This window comes from Sinocyclocheilus grahami, unplaced genomic scaffold, assembly GCF_001515645.1.
Source record: "Sinocyclocheilus grahami isolate Dianchi unplaced genomic scaffold, SAMN03320097.WGS_v1.1 scaffold97.1, whole genome shotgun sequence".
In the NCBI taxonomy this organism is placed as follows: Eukaryota; Metazoa; Chordata; class Actinopteri; order Cypriniformes; family Cyprinidae; genus Sinocyclocheilus; species Sinocyclocheilus grahami.
In genome coordinates this window covers 1,468,159-1,487,105 of record NW_015505276.1, presented here as the reverse complement: position 1 = coordinate 1,487,105, position 18,947 = coordinate 1,468,159, and the positions used below count along the sequence as shown (strand labels likewise).

Genomic DNA, 18,947 nt, shown 5'->3' with positions numbered 1-18,947 from the left:
TACGTTACCTGTAAGTCCCGGATGGTTGAATGGAGCTGGTGACCCGTTCATCTTTCCAGCGCTTTTCCGTGCTGACTGAAGTTCGTTCTCCAGAAAATGACATTTCTTTTTCAGAGATTCATTTTCGCTTGTAAACCGTGTAAACTCTAATCGCAGAAAAGACGCATTCTCCTCCAAAAGTTTGCTTATTTCCACAACAGCCGTTTTCGCTAACGTTTCCATTATGGCTGTCAAGTGTGTCTGAAATTCGGCGGTATTCATGATGTCCATCTTTTACGGGACACTTTAAAGATATAAATACTCGCCCTTTGGCCCGGCAACGCTATTAATGTCTTAATATAGATGTTTATTTCTACCTCAAACAATGGCGTTGCGGTGCCTTTGGTGTTTATGTAGATATAAACAAAGCATAGCGTTTGGCAGAAAAGAATCATGGGATAAATTACCGTAAACCACCGTGTAGATGTTTCTATCCGATAGTTCACCAGAATACCGTCGTCTCGGTTTACTAGAGCAATGTTTGACTGCTCCAAAACAAAACCCTTTTAAACCCGCATGAAATGGATGAGATTGTGACGCATTTCCGTGCAAAATGGCTTGTCAAATACAAAAGGTGGGATCAGTGTTGAAGTTGCTAAAGGAAGGTTGATTTGTTGCTAAAAGTTGCTAAATGATATCGCCATGTCATTGTGTCACTGCATCAAATTTGAGCAAAAAAATGCATTTTATGAATGAAGAGTTCAGATGCAAAAGCCTCTAAGTGCCATCTGAAAATTTCTTCTAAAATGTGCATTTTTATCAGGCTCCTATGTTTAGGTTCAGAAATGTCACTTTAATGGCAATGTATTGGTCCTTTTCTATGCCATCAAAGTGAAATAAATGAACATAAACATGCTCATTTTAGAAGACGTTTTCAGGCTTTTGCATCTGAACTCTTCATATGTTAATTTAGATGTGTTTATAAAATAAAATAAATGCATAATATAATATTAAAATACAAATAAGTAATTATAAATACAACATTGAATTTAACACGTGCACATTTCTGAACGATTACAATTTAAGTTTATTTGCTAGTGAACTAGTAAAACGACTCATTCTGAACAATTAAACAGTGTATTAGTAGTTCGTATGCTACACTCGAAGAAAAGTCTGTAAAAATAGGGCAAAATCTACTAATATGAAGGAATTTCCCGTAATTATTATTCACAGGTTTTTTTACCTACATTTTAAATTATGCATTGTAGTTTGTGTTTTCGGGTTACAGGGTGATAATGGATAATGTCCTGGAAAATTACTAGTACCTTTTTCATTTTTCGTATCGCGCACTAACTGATCAACAATCTCAAGTACAAGCTACTAACAAGGTGTATCATAAATGAACAATTATTCAATTATTGTTATTATTAAATTAAACAATTGCAAATAGAAGCTAACTTAATTCACGTGATGTGTGTACTGCTAGGCACCTTTGGTTTCCTCTTTTTGTGTAATTTAGATGGAAAATGTGTGCCTTTTTTATCGTTTGAGTCACTTATCAAAATTTGCCAAATACATTTTTTTAAATAGCTAAATTTGTTGCTAGGTGCTTTTGGAAGAAACAGTTGCTGGGGTAGTCTGAAAAGTTGCTAAATTTAGCAACAAAATTACTAAATTGGCAACACTGGGTGGGACTGGTTGTTCACTGGATTGAAAACTGGGCGTTTATCGGCCTTGCATACGTCAGGAGAGATTTTAATTTCATTTGAAAGATTACGATGTCAAAAGTGTTATTAATTATTTATGTCCACCTTACTGATGGGCCTCTATCACACAACCAATGATTGGAGCCATTGCTGTCTATTCTACTTTATGTTGACCAACTGCAAAGCTCATACTGTAAGCAGACTGTGATAAAGAATTGGGTAACATTTTATCTTACGGTGTCCTTGTTACACATATCATATGTACTTACTCTGATAATAACAATAAATTATGCATAATTACATGCAAGTAAACCAATCCCTAATCCTAACCATATATAAGTACATGTAGTTAATTAATATAAATGTATAATTACACTATAACAAGGACACATTTGTAACCAAGAATTGCAATAAATTGGACAAGAATTGAAGTGTGCTGTTTGGTTATCCTGTCTCAAACATGCTTGACAAGAGCACAGTTATAAAATCAGTTGAAAATCTAATATGTAAAGTTTAAACCACATGGTCCAACTGCATGAAAATATGGTGAGGTCTTTAAAATGAAAGAGAATAGAATAAAATTGAAAGTTTTCATGTGAATTTTATTGTGAAAGGCAATTGCTTCAAATGAAGGATATTTCTAGATAAATATGACGATTAATATAAATATGCTTAAACATTTGATGATCTGTTTGAGTCAAAAAGGTACTACGTATTTGTAAGAATTCACACATTGATACAAAAAAAAACTAATATTCAGAAAACTGTTAAGTAGATAAAAAACAATGGTGCAATGTAAAATATTTCAGGGAGGGCAAAGGGTAAAAGTAAAAATATCAAGTTACCAAGGTTAGGTAACAAAAAGTTACAGCATGAACAAATCCATAGTTCCTTTTCCTTTCCCAAAGTAATAATTATAATAATTTATGCATTTAGCAGACAAGCGACTTACAATGCATTAAGGCTATACAATTTTTACCAGTATGTGTGTTCCCAGGGAATCGAACCCACGACCTTTGGCGCTGCTAACGCAATGCTCTACCACTGAGCCACAGGAGCACAAGTCTCAGAAAACTACACACAAGAACACATTTCACAATGTTTACAGTGTTTAAACCATAACATATTGCCTGTAATCAATGGAAATTACTATAAGAGGGGACTGTTTAGTGTTAGTGCGCAGATTTATTTATAGTCATTATATTGCACATGTAAACAAACAACCAGCATTTTTGTCTACTCTGACTTTTTTTTCCCCTAATTTATTTTTTTTAACATTTATTTTATAACAACAGATAAGAAGGATATTCTAAAATGACCTAGACAAAAGTTTTATACTAAAACTAAGGAGACAATATGCAGTAGCAATTTATTTCTGGTTTAACATCGGTGTGTTCTAAGCGCAATTTTGAAGGCGTAGCTTTTACCACAGTGTGAGCAGCTATATGGCTTTTCTCCGGTGTGGCTTCGGAGGTGTACATTAAGAGAAGATTTTTGAGAAAAGCTCTTTCCACACTCCATGCACGCGTACGGCCTCTCACCAGAATGAGTGCGCTCGTGAGTTATGAGATATGTTTTCTGAGCAAACCGTTTACCACAAACTGTACAGACGTAAGGTTTTTCTCCAGAGTGTTTTCGCATGTGTCTTGTCATGTGGCTTAAATACTCAAAGGTTTTCCCACAGAACACACACTTGAATTTCTTCTTTGGAGTAACTGTCCCATTGAAATTCAGGTTATTAGGAATAAATCCCACATCAGGGCTCAGAACTGACCCTGCTGTGATGTGTCCATGTGTAGCTCCATCAAGAGCTTGTTCTTCAGCTGGTGTCTGGTGCACGTTCAATTGGACTTGGTCATCTGAAGGTACTGTGTATGTGATAAAATCTTCAGAGCTTTGGGCAACACATCTCTCATCACTGGTCACTGCAGATCCTGTAATTTAATAAATGAAACATGAACATCTGAATATAATAAAAAAAAGTTAAAGGGATAGTACACCCAAAAATGAAAATGTGCTATTAATTTACTCACCCTCTGGCCATCCAAGAAGTAGGGGCCATTTTTTCTTCAGTAGAACAGTAAAAAAGTTTTTTAAGCTGAAACAATGGTGATTCATAAAATGCACATCAATGGCTACCGCCACTTTGAGAGTCAAAAAAGGCATATGTGGAAATGCAAAATGAATACCTGTGACTCCTGGCAATATATTAAGGTCTTATATGAAGCAAAACGATTAATCTGTGTAAGAAAATGTACATTATTTGCAACATTATAGCCTCAGGTTATACAGGGAAGTCTGATTCTTTTCCACAAACTGGTTGTTTTGGACAGTTTGTTTTAATGAGCTGGTTCAAATAATTGATTCACCAGCTCGTTTATGTATGTTATTAAAGCGACCAATAATGATGTAAAACATGGATGAAAAAAAAAAAAGCATATAAAGTCAATGACCTAGTCTTAACTCACCTTTTTATATAAACAATAAGAACCCATTAAAAAGTACATCTTAACCCCTTCATTCAAGTGCTCGGTTCATGTTTGCGCTTACCACTGGCTCACTGGTCTTCAGTTTGAGACCGGTAGTAATTAATTTGCCCTTTATGAATCACCAAGGACCACGGTTTCAGCTAAAAATATTTACTGTTCTACTGAAGAAAAAGCTCATCTACATCTTGGATGGCCTGAGGGTAGAGTAAATTAACAGCAAATTTTTATTTTTGGGTGAACTATCCCTTTAATACTAGCTGTTAAAGGTTCTGTATGTAAGTTTTTGAAAGCATAAAAGCATAAAAATACCATAATATGTTTGCAGATGTTAAGAAACATGCTAAGTTAACATACTTGTTTATGCTACTACAGTCAGTTGAAAATGTGCGTTCCGGGTAGGGATGGGCGGATCGATCCTCAAGTATCGATACTTTCGATACTGATGTTGTATCGAAAGGATTGATCCTCACATAAAAATATTGATTCTAAAGTGCATTTTTATAAACATTAATTTGATTTACTTATCAAGAAATTCGGGGCATAAAATAAGCTTCTAAGTGGAAAAATAGACTATATTAGCGAATAATTGTGTAGGATAGAACCATTTCTCCTGCTCATCGGGACACACGCAAATGCTGAAAGACAGAACCAATCAATCACAGACAGCGTTCTCTGCTGACGTATGGCTCACAGTGCTTGTTCAAATAGGGCTGCATTTCCCAAAAGCATCAGAAGCGTAAGTAGATCTTAAGAAACCATTGCCACATTATTACATTACATTACATTACTATATATAAAATAAATTTTGAAAAATGCATCACAGTTTCCACACAAATATGAAGCAGCAATAATAATAATAAATGTTTCTTGAGCAGCAAATATTAGAATGATTTCTGAAGATTATGTGACACTGAAGACTGGAGTAATGATGCTGAACATTCAGATTTGATCAAAAAATATGAATATAAAAAAGTTATTTTTAATTATGTTTCTCAATATTGCTGCTTTTACCGTTTTTTGTTTGTTTGTTTTTTTCAAATAAGTGCAGCCTTGGTGAGCATGAGACTTAAAAAAAATATTACAATTATAGTATATTTTATTTCTAAAAGTGTAAACAAAAAAGGCCTTTGAAATGTTAAAAAACATGGCTTTAAAATCTAATATTAAGTGAGTATAATTACTGATTATATATTCTTTTAATAATTTAAAAGATCAGTTTAGTTTAGAAGTATCGGTACTGACGATACTGGGCTTGAAAATATCGGTATCGGATCGAAAATAAAATAAGAGGCATCGCCCATCCCTAGTTCCGGGCCGGAATGTCGGTCTCTGTTTTGGTTTGTGAAACCCGCCCACTGCCAGTTTACTCAATTGTATTTCGGCACCCCGGGTTGCCAGTTGGCGGAAAACACAGCACATTTCATTTCATTCATCGTCATGTGCGCTCGTTCCTGTTGGTGTCCTCAATCTGGCAACCTGTGTGTGCATCAAGTCTGAGGAGGAGGGGCCGGGTGAAAAAAACCCTCTCCAATATTTTGAAATTGGACTGCAATACCTAGTTCAACCACTCGGTGTCAATCCTACATACAGCACCTTTAAAGTTCTCTCTCCACAAACCTCTCAAACTGCTACTTTCGTCTTCCTCAGGTTTATTTTTCCCAGTGCAATTGTCATCCTTCAGCGTCTCCTCATTAACCATAATCACATCTGGTTCTTCATCCAGCAAATTCATTGGCTAAAATTATTGACAATACAGAAGGAGTTAGTAAGCTGAATTCTGACATTGTATTTACAAAACATAAGCAGTATGTGAGACCAACCTCTTCTGTGTTGACTGAAGAATCTAGGTGTGTGTCGTCCTTCTGACCAACATGCGACTCCTCGTGTCTCCAGAGGTTCATGCACCATTCCTTGCCAAAGACATTGTCAATTGTGGGCTGGCGTTCGGTGTCTGTTGAACATGTGGGCATTAGTAAAGCTACATCAGTCCTACAAAAACACATTCTCAACAAACAGAGCTTTTCGTGTCTGCAATTTTGACATACAATTCCATTTGAAAGGGTTTAAGCTGAGCTTTTTCTACCTCAGGCCAAAGGAAACCGACTATAGTCTTGAAATATACAATACAACTCAAAATGGTACATTATTTCAACCCCGTCACAATAATTTTGTAATAAATGTACTGCAATAGTAGTACACTCTAAAAAATGCTGGGTTAAATACAACCCAGTGCTGGGTAAAATGGGGACAAACCCAGCAATTGGGTTGTTTTGACCCAGCGGTTGGGTTAAATGTTTAACCCAACCTTCTGGGTAGTAACCCAACCGCTGGGTCAAAACAACCCAATTGCTGGGTTTGTCCCTATTTTACCCAGCATTTTTTAGAGTGTATCATTCCATTTTGGCATGGGTTGCAATAAAATCATACAATTTTCACATCATATTGTAAAACATTAGTGTCCTGCCCTAAAATGGGATTCTGCTTCATGGGATTTCATTAGAATAACTGCATCAACCCAAAGAACTTGACACTTTCATAGTTGCAAATGGTCATCAACTGCAGGATGGTGGACCATCTGAGAACCATCTCAGGCAACTGGATGTCTGAAGTGCATAAACACACATCAACGGACACAAGAGGAGCAGTATTTGGGGAGGGGGGGGGGCTAAATTGTAACTGTTTTAAAGAAGTTTCAGTTTATTATGTTCTGGGTCCATTCCTACTCCACTGATCCAAGCCTATTTTATTATGCCAGGAGGGTTCAAAACAAATGAGTTTTTCCTCAGATAAACGTAAAATTGTCTGAAATTGAAGAAAGCATGATATTTGAAAGAACAATGCAACGTTTTTTTCTATTTATTCTTCTATCTAGAATGTAAATGTTGACGAATATGGACACCGAAATTGGCGGATATTACTATGAAAGTTATCTTCGAAAGTGTGTGCATTACAGTTTATCAAATAAATGTTCACTAACGTAATCTGTGAATTATATCTAACTCACAGAACAGACACGGTTTCCTAAAAATGACCTCCCTTACAGCAAAGACTACAGTATCGGTTTGCACATCAGCAACAGTCCCTCAAGTTCAAGGGCACCAACATTATCCTTTGTGGGGTATGAACACACAGCCTTCAGTTGACCAGCTCAGGTCTTTAATTAGCCTGCACATCCTCGTGTGACCATCTATCGGTGCATTTAATTTAGGCAAATTCACAGTAACAACACGCGTTTTATAAAAATAAAAACAAAAACACCTGTAAGTCCCGGATGGTTGAATGGAGCTGGTGACCCGTTCATCTTTCCAGCGCTTTTCCGTGCTGACTGAAGTTCGTTCTCCAGAAAATGACATTTCTTTTTCAGAGATTCATTTTCGCTTGTACAGCGTTTAATCTGTAATCGCAGCAACAAAGAATTCTCCTCGAAAAGTTTGCTTATTTCAGCAACAGCGGTTCTCGCCATAATTTCCATTATGGATGTTAGCTGCGTCTGAAAATCAGCAGTATTCATGATATCCGTCGCTTACGGGAAGCTTTACAATGTCTGGAGCAAATGTAGGCTCCACTGTACTCTTAATATAGCTGGGGGGTTTTGCCAGTCACTGTCCCTATGTTCAGTACAATCTTTCTGTAGAAACCATAAATAGCGTTTGGCTGAAAGGAATCATGGGATGAATTACCGTAAAACACTGTATAGAAAATACGCTAAAAAAAAATGCAACTATCCAGAATAACATCATGGGAAATTAAATATATTTTTTAGATTTCTACAAGCACGAAAAGACTCATGGGATGAATTACCGTAAAACACTGTATAGAAAATACGCTAAAAAAATGCAACTATCCAGAATAACATCATGGGAAATTAAATATATTTTTTTAGATTTCTACAAGCACGAAAAGAACAAGAGCATATTTTATTAATGTTATCAAATTTGCCTTTTGGAATGATGGAAGAATATCAAAGGTTTTTTTCCCCCTAATAAAAAAAATGTATATATATATTTAAACGCATGAAAATATTCTTAAAGTGTTTAATGCAATAAATAAATAAATTGAACAGAACAAGTTTAACTGTTTTCAGACTTGATTTTAATGCTGATCTGATGCCACATGAATCAAAGTGTTTATCAAACTGTACACTGCCCTCCGTGATCATAAGAGTGCAAATCAATGCGGTTTGAAACTAATATCAGCACATTTACTCAAGCTTATTGCCATTAACTAACGTTGTTGCAAGTCTGACACGACAAGTGTTTGTTAAGATTAAATTTGGTCGTGAACCCTTTCCCACATTTTGTACAAGTGTAGGGTTTTTCTCCAGTGTGACTTCGCAGATGCTTGTCTAGAGTGCATTTCTGAATAAAGCCTTTTCCACAGAGCGAACATCGATATGGCTTCTCTCCGGTATGGGTGCGCTGATGGGTGTACAGGTGTCCTTTCTGAAAGTACCTCTTTCCACAGAGCGTGCACCTATATGGCTTCTCACCTGTGTGACTCCGCTGATGTATCGTAAGTTGACTAAAGCACCTGAACCTCTTCGAACAATAGGAGCAAACAAAACACTTGTCTCCTGAAATAGTGTTGGCACTGGATGTTCTTGTGGAGTTTGATGCACTGGTGCGTGACTGAAAGACATGTTTGGTTCACCATGATTGTTCCGGGTGAGGAGTTTCTGTTCACTTCTGGTCTTTCTGCTTTAGATGGGACCCTTGCGGCTGCGTTTTCTCTACTTCCTCTGCCAACACAATGTTTTGAGAACATCCTTGATGGGTGACAGGCTCTCAGCTTCACCACACTGGGTTCCTGAGGTTAAGTGAGAGTAATGTAAGTGGAAGTTATAAATTATTTAGAAACACTGGCAATTAAAATGATCCACCATTATTCAACAGTTAGTTACCTGCTTCACTGTTGTCTTGACCAATCCAAACATCTACTTCCTGTTGCTCCTGCTTTACCATACTAATTGGCTGGTTTACCTCACACTTCTGCTGTGGACTGTCCTTTGACATTGTGACATCACATTATATCTTATATTTGTATGAAACAGAAACATTACGTTTTCTACAGCTCTCATTCATTCATTCAGTATGGATATTTACATAAAGAAGAAAACTTACTTGGTCTTGCTGAATTACTGTTGGGACGTCTTTTCTTGGGCCTCTACACCTGTTCAAATGACAGTGCATCTCTTCTTGGCCACTTCACTAATACAATAAAAATAAAAGGGTTATGCACTAGTGGTCAAAAGTTTGGAATAATTGATATGTTTTAACATTTTTAAGCCTCTTATGCTCAAGGCTGCATTTATTTGAGCAAAAAATAAAAAAAACTGTAATATTGTGAAAAATTCTTAATTTAAAGTAACTGTTTTCTATTTCAATATATTATAAAATGTTATTTATTCCTGTGATATATTTTCAGCATCATTACTCCAGTCTTCGGTGTCACACAATCCTTCAGAAATCATTCTAATAAGCTGATTTGATGCTTAAGAAATATTTCTTATTATTAAAGTTCAAAAGAACAGCATTTATTTATTCTTTTTACACCATAAATATCTTCTCTATCACTTTTGAACAATTTAATGCATCCTTACTGAGTTAAAGTATACATTTCTTTAAAAAAAAAAAAAACTTTCTTAACCCAAACCTTTGAATGTATCGCAGTTTCCACAAAAATATGAAGCAGCACAACAGTTTTCAACATGGCTAATAATAATACATGTTTCTTGAGCATCAAATCAGCATATCAGAATGATTTCTGAAAGATCATGTGATACTGCAGACTGGAGTAATGATGCTGAAAATTCAGCTTTGCGTCACGGGAATAAACTACATTTTAAAATATATTCAAACAGAAAACAGTCATTCTAAATTGTAGCTAACATTTCACAATTTTTTTTACTGCTTTTACTGTAATTTTGATTAAATAAAGGCAGCCTTGGTGAACATGTTATATGACTGCATAGCAGAGGCTGCATATATATACTATATATATATATATATATATTAGACAAATATATGCTACCAAATGGTTACTTAACGTAATATATATATATATATATATATATTACGTTAAGTAATCATTTGGTAGCATATATTTGTCTAATAAAGTATATGCAATTCCATGCTAAATAAATACCCAAAAGTGGAAGTACCTCTTGGCACATGTGAAAGTCTCTGTCGGTGTTTGTCCACGGCTGGACCTCCATCAGCCTCAGTCTCTCTCTTCCCCAGAGCGCTGCTTTCACTGCGGCTGCGGCTGACCTCCGACAACAGCACCTCACACTGCACATCCACGAGCGTGCCCATCTCTAGCACAGCTGTCTGCACAAGTGTTTCCATGAGGCACGCTAACCGAGTCTGAAAAGAGGAGAGAGTGGACAGCATCTCTCAATATTTCCACAAACTTTTTTTTTTTTTTACAGATATATACAGATTCGACTGCTATTCATATACTTCAGCTAGTCGTATGTTTTAACGTGATAATGCCACATAAACGGTTTCCACAGTTTTCATCTTACAAGAGAGAGTGTGTGTGTGTGAGAGAGAGAGAGAGAGAGACACACGGCGTGCAGCTGCTCAGTCAAGACTTGTGTTACTGTTGTCATAATGCTAGAATCTCATAATGCCTGTAGTATGTATGCGCATGGTAATCGTACGAATTCTTCATTAATTCTAAGTTTTCCAACAGTGACTAACGTTAGTACTTACTTATCCATGACATACCAAGTGACTACTAGTCAATTTCCCCAACATTTCCTTTATTGTTAATAGTAGCAAACTTAACATCCGAGTAGTGTTTTTTCCCCCAGTTGTTGCTTTTAACTATTCATTCATATGTACTAGGACTTACTGCTATGTTACAAGTAACTATCCTAGTATTTAATAGGATCTACTTGAGCTGTACTAGTACTTAATTATTAGATAGGCCTACCCCTGTCTTTTTACCAGACACTAGTATCCCATATGTGACGCTGGAGCACAAAAGCAGTCATCAGTAGCACGGTTATATTTGTAGCAATAGCCAACAATACATTGTATGGGTCAAAATTATCGATTTTTCTTTTATGCCAAAAATCATTAGGATATGAAGTAATTATCATGTTCCATGAAGATATTTTGTAAATTTCCTACTGTAAATATTGAAACGTAATATACATTGGTAAGAACTTAATTTGGACAACTTTAAAGGTGATTTTCTCGATATTTGAATTGTTTTGCCCCCTCAGATTCCAGATTTTCAAATAGTTGTATCTCTGCAAATATTGTCCAATCCTAAAAATAAAAATAATAAAAAAAAGAAGCTTATTTATTCAGCTTTCAGATGATTTCAAAAAAATTGACCCTTATAACTGGTCTTGTGGTCCAGGGTCACATTTGTTACTCGTGGAACTACTTTCAATTGCTTTTTGGACTAGGTTTTCATTCTTGGTGTCTGTGAAGTGAACATCTGTCTGCCAGCAACTCAATGCTCTGGAGGGTAAATTTAAGAAGGAAAAAAAACTTGGATGGGAGGGGCTTCTCCATACTCGCTGTGTCCTGCTCATCTCTGCCAGCTTTACTTGAAATGTTCCTTTAAAGTTGCCATTGTCCTAACCAGTGAATGAAGAGCTCTGTTGTAAAGGTGTCGTTTACCAAGAACGCTCTGAAACTCGCCGTAGTCGTGCCCCAGATTGAATTGTAATATAATGACAAGGGAATAGGAGTGAACACGGCAAAACAGAAATGCTGTGAAATGTTATTGATCACTGTATTAAAACATAAATAAATTATTACACGTTTTTCTGGAATACTTGGTTCTGATTGGTTAGACTCCATTTAGACTATTTGTTTAATAGTTCAATGTTTCAGAATAATGACCACTCGCCCAATATTTTTTTTTATCCATGAATGAATTTATCTGGCGAGTATTTCGGTGTAATAATGTACAGGCAGATGGACAATGATTAGCTGATTGTACATTATCATTTACTTGTACGGATTTATTTGTTTTCTGTATGTGTAAATGTGTATTTTTATGTGGTAGCATATGGGTCTCACAGACAACATGCGGCTTAAGCTTTTTTGTTAATAAAGAGCTGTCAGGTGATGGAGCTGTGGTCTAGAGGTTAGTGCACATGCTCCAACACGTTGACATCACAGGTCTGAATCTGGCTCGTGTCATTTGGTGAACCCATTTCCCCTCTCTTCCCTTTACTTATTTTTTTTTTATTCTTACTGTATATTAAAAAAAAAAGCAAAAAAATTAAATTGACATTTTTCTCTCCCTGTCCTGTACAACTTGTGTGAAACACAAAAGAAGGTTTTTAAAGAATGTAGGTAACCAAACAGCATGGCCAAAATATACAATAGAAGTCAATGGGAACCAAAACTGTTTGGTTACCAAAATTTTCAAAATACCTTCCTTTGTGTTCAGCAGAAAAAAGAAATGCATGCAAAATGAGGGCCAATATGACAACACAATTTTCATTTTTGGTTGGATTATCCCTTAAATCCATTAATTGGTTTTATTCGTGTTTTTTTTTTTTTTTTTTTTTTTTTACATGACCTGAATTCACATGATTACATTAAGTTACAACAACAAAAATAACAGTTTAAGGTTAGATTAAGTAGAAATAGCCTTTTAAGATAACAACCGCATGGTTTCACTTCTGTACAATGGCAGAAGCGGAAATTAATGTACATTAACCTAGTTTAGTCATAGTCATGACCTAACATAACTCATTTAACTAGGGGGCCTCAGAAAACGTCCGCCTCAAGATTATACTAAAAAGTATTAAAAATGAATAATTATTAATCTATTAGTATAATCAAACTATCATCTGAAAATAAAAATTGTACAAATATTTATTTTTACCCCTAAATAACTTGTTTTGAATTGAAGAACACGCATTTCATGAAACTTCTAAAGTCACAAAATGATTGTGGTTCATTTATTTTCAATATTTCTAGTTTCTGTTAATAAAAAGGTTTCAAAACAAGCAGCTTTGTCAATTGCAGCAGAAATACCGGAAATATCGTAATGTTTTGTGTTAAACAAGGGGCTTTTGAGTAAAAAAAAAAAAGTTGAAAACCACTGATATAACTGTTTGAAAATGGCCTTCGTAAAAAAGAGTCGATGGGTTAACTGTTTGGATCTGTAGACTCTTAGGCCTCACAGCTGTGGGAGACTCATCTGTTCATTCTGAGACGGAGCCAGTGAAAAGTAGGACGTGTGGTGTAACTTATGTCTTCAGCAGAATGGGAAGCTACCTCTCAGTTTACTTTATCTTTGCCACGGTCTCTCTGTGGTAACCCGATAGCATGGCAGTTTCACTTCTCATGTTCCGTTACCCTTTTAGTCTAGTTCTGCTGTAGAGTTTAATTTAGAGCTTTTGTGTTTCTTCACTTGTTTCCCTGTTGCTGGTCTAAATATACATTATGCACTTGAAATGTCGTCTTAAATATGGTGTGATTATACTCCGTGCGAGTGCAGGTAATCATAAGCTCGTGGTTAGCTCATGTAATCTTTAGTTTTCACCAGATATTGTATTCTGTAGAAAGTAAAGTGCACATAATGAGCACCGTTTGTATGTTTCTGACAGGGTGGCAACCGACCACAATATTGACAACACTACTTACCTACTGCGAGACTGGCTCATCAATGTACAGAAACTCTACCATTATGTGGAGTGGAGGCCAAAGGAGGAACCAAGGTTTGCCATGTTTCTTCACTTGTGGTTTCATGGAACTGGTTCATTTGTGCATTTCCTTGTACTACATTTCTCTTTCTCATTCAGAAAATATCATGATGAGGAAGGACCAAAGGATTGGACGAATGAGCGCTACGCCTACGTCATGAAACTGCGGCAGGCAGCACTTGAGTCTGCACGAGAGATGTGGGCAGACTATCTCATGGTGAGTTTATCACACACTATCCACTCTCTTCGTTAGGACCATGTGGGTAAATAGAGACTTGTGGCCATTGAATGGTGTGATTTATTGATTAATCATCTGATTATCGCGATTATTTGATCTAATCTCTGTTATTGAGATAACTGAAGTAATTGGGTAGTGTCAATTTCAATCACAAAAATGCTGAAAATGTACTCGGCCTCAAACCATCCGAGATGTAGAGGGGTTTGTTTCTTCATAGAAACAGATTTGGAGAAATGTAAAATAACATCACTAATGGATCCTCTGCAGTGAATGGGTGCCATCAGAATGAGAGTCCAAACATCTGATAAAAACATCACAATAATCCACACCACTCCAGTCCAGCAATTAACATCTTGAAGTGAAAAGTGGTGACCATGACTTTGCATCCTTTATACATAAAATTGCTTTCTCCGAAAAAATTAGTCTTGTCTGAATCAGGAGAGAAATATGCACAAATGAAGTACCGTTTACAAGCCTAAACCGTCCTAAACAAATGGATCGGTGGATTTTGGTGCGAGAACCCAACGGGATGAACTGGGATGAACTCTGGTATTTTGGCAAGAAGTGACAGTTTAAATGATGACTGCATGTGAACACTCATGAAGAACATACAGTTCTAGAAACTTCTTAAATTACAAAATAAATCCGTATTAATGAAATCAAGGCTCCCAGTTTCTGCTAGAAATTGAATACAAGCAGAATTGAATACATTGCTTGTGTATATCTTAATGGGGGGGCCCTTGAATACTGTGTTGGACACAATCAATAACATTGAACACCACTGATTTAGAGTCGTGATTGTATTTGATTTTACTTCCTAATCTGCCTTTTGGTGACTGTCTTGATTAAGCATTGTTTTTGTAGGCAGCTCGTTTGTGCATGCATGCAAATGTATTATTTTCTATCTTTCCAGATGATTGATTGTGATAATCTCCTGATCAACCGAGATGTCTTATGGAAACTAATAAAGGAGAACAAGACGGTTGTGGCACCAATGATGGAGTCTCGTGCTGCCTACTCAAACTTCTGGTGTGGAATGACATCCCAGGTACAGTTCCTCTGAATACATGCATGTGATCTTTCACTTTCTCCAGAAATATGAAAAAACAAACATATGATCAAACTTCTCCAGGGCTACTATAAACGAACCCCTGCCTACATCCCCATGCGCAAGCAAGTGCGTAGGGGTTGCTTTGCTGTTCCCATGGTGTACTCGACTTTCCTGGTTGACCTGCGGAAAGAAGCTTCCAGACTGCTTGCTTTTCACCCACCACATCCAGACTACACCTGGGCCTTTGACGACATTATAGTCTTTGCTTTTTCAGCCCGCATGGCAGGTGGGTGCCACTACAGATACCCACAATCCATGCCTGTTAACCTAAATCAAAATAATTTGTTGCTTCAAACCTGAATGACTGACTGACTTCTGTGGCGCACAAAAGAAGATATTTTTAAGAATATTTACAATGAAGTCCAAGCTCAATGACTTTTGTATGGGAAAAAAACAACACTGAAACGTTTTTAAAATATCATCTATTATGTTCCAGAGAAGAAAGAACATCAAGCAGGTTTGAAATGACATGAGTGTATAAATGATGACTGAATTTACATTTTCGTATGTACCATTCCTTTAAGATGATATTGCGCCTATTATTCCACACTTTTATTTGTATTCTCTGTGGTTTTTGCAGAGGTACAAATGTTTATTTGTAACAAGGAGACTTATGGGCATCTGCCAGTGCCTCTTCGTGCCCACAGCACCATGCAGGATGAAGCTGACAGCTTTATTCATACTTTGCTGGAGGTCAATGGTACGTTTCAGCTTCACAAAAAAATACTTATGCTTTATCGAATGTAACCACTTCTTTTAATTTCCAGTGCGAAATCCTCCAGTTGAGCCCTCCAGATACTTGCCCAAACCTGTCAAAAGACCTGACAAAATGGACTTTGATGAGGTAAACGTGTGGGTTAGTTGTACTGATTGGAATGGTTCTTTTGTAACGTTGTATTCAGTGTGCTTTTATGTATTTCCAAAGGTATTTATGATCAACCTGAAAAGGCGGGCCGACCGTCGTGAGTGCATGCTGAGGGCGCTGAGAGAGCAAGAAATCGACTGCAAGATTATAGCAGCTGTTGATGGCAAGTAAGTTCACTTCTGTTACCTTCAAACAAATGCAGCATTCATTTCCAGCACGAAACATTTGCTCACAGCCTTTCTTTTATATGCCAGAGCTATGAACGTCAGTGAGATCCATGCTATGGGAGTCCAAATGCTTCCCGGCTACAGTGACCCCTACCATGGCAGACCTCTGACGAGAGGCGAGATGGGCTGCTTCCTGTCCCACTATAACATCTGGAAAGAGGTCTGGCTCATATCCCAGTTTGTAGTTCTGTTCCCAAATCTAGCAAGATGCCTTACTCTCTGCTGCCTACATAAACTACCATTGAAATGTTTGGGGTCAGTAAGATTTTTTTAATGTTTAAAGTCACTTATACTCACCATGTTTTGGAAGTGCCTTGTGTTAATATCTGCCCTAAAATACTGTCTAATTAGGCAGCTTGAAGAGTGTGAATATAGACTCGGGTTTTTTGTGAGCATTTAAAGCTTTGATGTGTATATGCTGTAATACACAGATAGTAGACAGAGGCCTGAAGACCTCGCTGCTGCTTGAAGATGATTTGCGGTTTGAGATTTTCTTCAAGCGCCGCCTACAGAATCTGATGCGTGAGGTGGAGAGTAAGGGTCTGGACTGGGACCTCATGTGAGCAACTCTTTTTGTGTACAATCATTGGCTGCACTCAATTTTGGGCTTATGTATTGATGGGAGCTTTGTTCATGTTGGTTGTTGTGTGTTTTTGCAGTTATATTGGGAGGAAGAGGATGCAAGTGGACCGACCTGAGAAGGCAGTACCAAACATTCGCAACCTGGTGGAGGCGGACTATTCCTATTGGACCTTGGGCTACATGATGTCATTACAAGGAGCCAAAAAGCTCCTCAAAGCAGAACCACTCAGTAAAATGTTGCCTGTGGACGAGTTCCTTCCTATTATGTTTAATAAGCATCCTGTGTAAGTACTACAAATGGAGGAAGTCATCTACACATCCCATATATGCAAGTAACATTACTTCTAGATCAATTATTCCACAATAGATTTATATATATATATATATATGTTGGAGTATTTTGTCATCAAGAAGGTCCTGTGATTTATAGTCTAAAGTGAGTTTTAGAATGTAATTGATATCGGTCAAACACACAGTATATGCTTGCACACACAAACAAACTGTGAGAAATACATTTTTTTTTAGTTTTCTGACAGTTGCAAGTTTACATCTCGCAGTTCTGACTTTTTTTCTCTCAGAATTGCAGGATATAAACCTGCAATTGCGAGAAAAAGTCAGAATTGTGAGCTATAAACTCCGTTTTATTGTTTACATCTCACAATTCTGAGAAAAGTCAAAATTGTTATGTAAATTCACAGTTACCCTTTTGATTATATTCAGTGGCAGAAACTGGTTCCATAGTGAAATGTAATGTTTTTTAACACTTAATTGCATATTAATTAACTAACATGTTATAGTTTAAACCTATAATTAAATGCAATTAGTTGGCAACGTTTTCAGAAAATGTATTATATGTTATTATGTTTTGCCTTTGTCTAATTTCACTCTGTCTTCATCTTTACATCTAATACCATCATCCTCTTCAGATCGGATTACATGGATCAGTTTGAGACGAGGGACCTGAAAGCATTTTCAGCGGAGCCCTTGCTTGTGTTTCCTACACACTACACTGGTGAACCTGGGTATATCAGTGACACAGAAACCTCCACAGTCTGGGACAATGAGACAGTGCGCACAGACTGGGACAGGAAGCACTCGGGTAAAACCCGGGAACAGGCTGAGATCAGCACAGAGGCCCAAAACTCCGATGTACTCCAGTCTCCTCTGGACAGAACAGCTCGAGACGAACTATGAGAGACGTTGTTTTGGACACACCACTAGACTTGCTTCTGGGGGCAAAGTCTAGTTCCACCTTATAAGCACAATATATCTAACCAGAAGAGGCCTTTTTAGAGATTTTTTTTTTTTTTTTTTTTAATCGGTTGTTTGCCTGAAGAAAAAATGTGTTTGAGTTTAAACATCTGTCTCTTTATTTGTAGATTTGTTACAGAGGCCTGACTGCGCTTTCTGATGACAACAGCATCTGTTCTTCACTGTATCCTGCGATTTTTAAAAATGCCAGGAGCCGGGTTCCTGAAGATCTTTTTAAGAAAGAATTTAGCAGATTTACCGAGATAAATGTTATGTTTGTAAGGATGTTCTTAAGGGCCATTCTTGAAAAATTCATAAAGGATTAGTTCACCCAAAAATGAACATTTGCTGAAAATGTACTCCCCTTCAGGCCATCCACGATGTAGATGAGTTTGTTCTTCATCAGAGCAGATGTGGAGAAATTAAGCATTACTTCACCAACTCACTAATGGATCGTCTGCAGTGAATGGGTGCCGTCAGAATGAGTGTCCAAACAGCTGAGGCCTTTTTTGAGATTTTTTTTTTTTTTTTTTTTTTTAATCGGTTGTTTGCCTGAAGAAAAAATGTGTTTGAGTTTAAACATCTGTCTCTTTATTTGTAGATTTGTTACAGAGGCCTGACTGCGCTTTCTGATGACAACAGCATTTGTTCTTCACTGTATCCTGCGATTTTTAAAAATGCCAGGAGCCGGGTTCCTGAAGATCTTTTTAAGAAAGAATTTAGCAGATTTACCGAGATAAATGTTATGTTTGTAAGGATGTTCTTAAGGGCCATTCTTGAAAAATTCATAAAGGATTAGTTCACCCAAAAATGA

The 18,947-nt window shown here is 36.9% G+C and overlaps 3 protein-coding genes and 1 pseudogene across 3 annotated transcripts in view; 1 reads left to right on the top strand and 3 right to left on the bottom strand.

The window, feature by feature from the left end:
* The window catches only part of LOC107587996 (zinc finger protein 37-like), a 5,278-nt gene extending 4,775 nt beyond the window's left edge, over positions 1 to 503 (bottom strand). Inside the window, exon 1 of the mRNA XM_016275978.1 lies at positions 9 to 503. Coding sequence (XP_016131464.1) covers positions 9 to 270 — 262 coding nt within the window. The 5' untranslated portion in view covers positions 271 to 503. The remainder of the gene's footprint in view (positions 1 to 8) is intronic.
* Positions 504 to 2,464: 1,961 nt separating this feature from the next.
* Positions 2,465 to 8,395, bottom strand: LOC107587995 (zinc finger protein 37-like). Its single transcript, XM_016275976.1, has 5 exons — positions 8,380 to 8,395; positions 7,433 to 7,696; positions 5,995 to 6,125; positions 5,792 to 5,909; positions 2,465 to 3,619 (listed from the first exon to the last, which is right to left on the bottom strand). The coding sequence occupies exons 1-5, from the start codon at positions 8,393 to 8,395 to the stop codon at positions 3,066 to 3,068; spliced, it is 1,083 nt and encodes a 360-aa protein (XP_016131462.1). The 3' UTR covers positions 2,465 to 3,065.
* Positions 8,277 to 10,573, bottom strand: LOC107587994 (histone-lysine N-methyltransferase PRDM9-like; annotated as a pseudogene).
* A 3,049-nt stretch (positions 10,574 to 13,622) lies between these two features.
* On the top strand, positions 13,623 to 18,634 carry LOC107587993 (procollagen galactosyltransferase 1-like; the record flags this gene model as incomplete). The annotated part of the gene is made up of 12 exons (XM_016275975.1): positions 13,623 to 13,654; positions 13,764 to 13,874; positions 13,959 to 14,076; positions 15,011 to 15,145; positions 15,230 to 15,434; positions 15,789 to 15,908; positions 15,976 to 16,052; positions 16,134 to 16,240; positions 16,328 to 16,460; positions 16,732 to 16,859; positions 16,960 to 17,166; positions 17,809 to 18,634. Coding segments are annotated over 12 exons (1,641 nt in total), but the record flags the coding sequence as incomplete, so codon positions are not given.
* Between the last annotated feature and the right edge of the window lie 313 nt (positions 18,635 to 18,947).

Bases quoted from the DNA above. Each gene is read 5' to 3' on its own strand.
- LOC107587995 (XM_016275976.1), bottom strand. The intron at 6,126-7,432 runs GTGTTTTTGTTT...CATGTTCAACAG, and splicing joins CAACCATCCGGGACTTACAG to ACACCGAACGCCAGCCCACA. The intron at 3,620-5,791 runs GTTTGTGGAGAG...ATTAAATTACAG, and splicing joins CGAAAGTAGCAGTTTGAGAG to GATCTGCAGTGACCAGTGAT.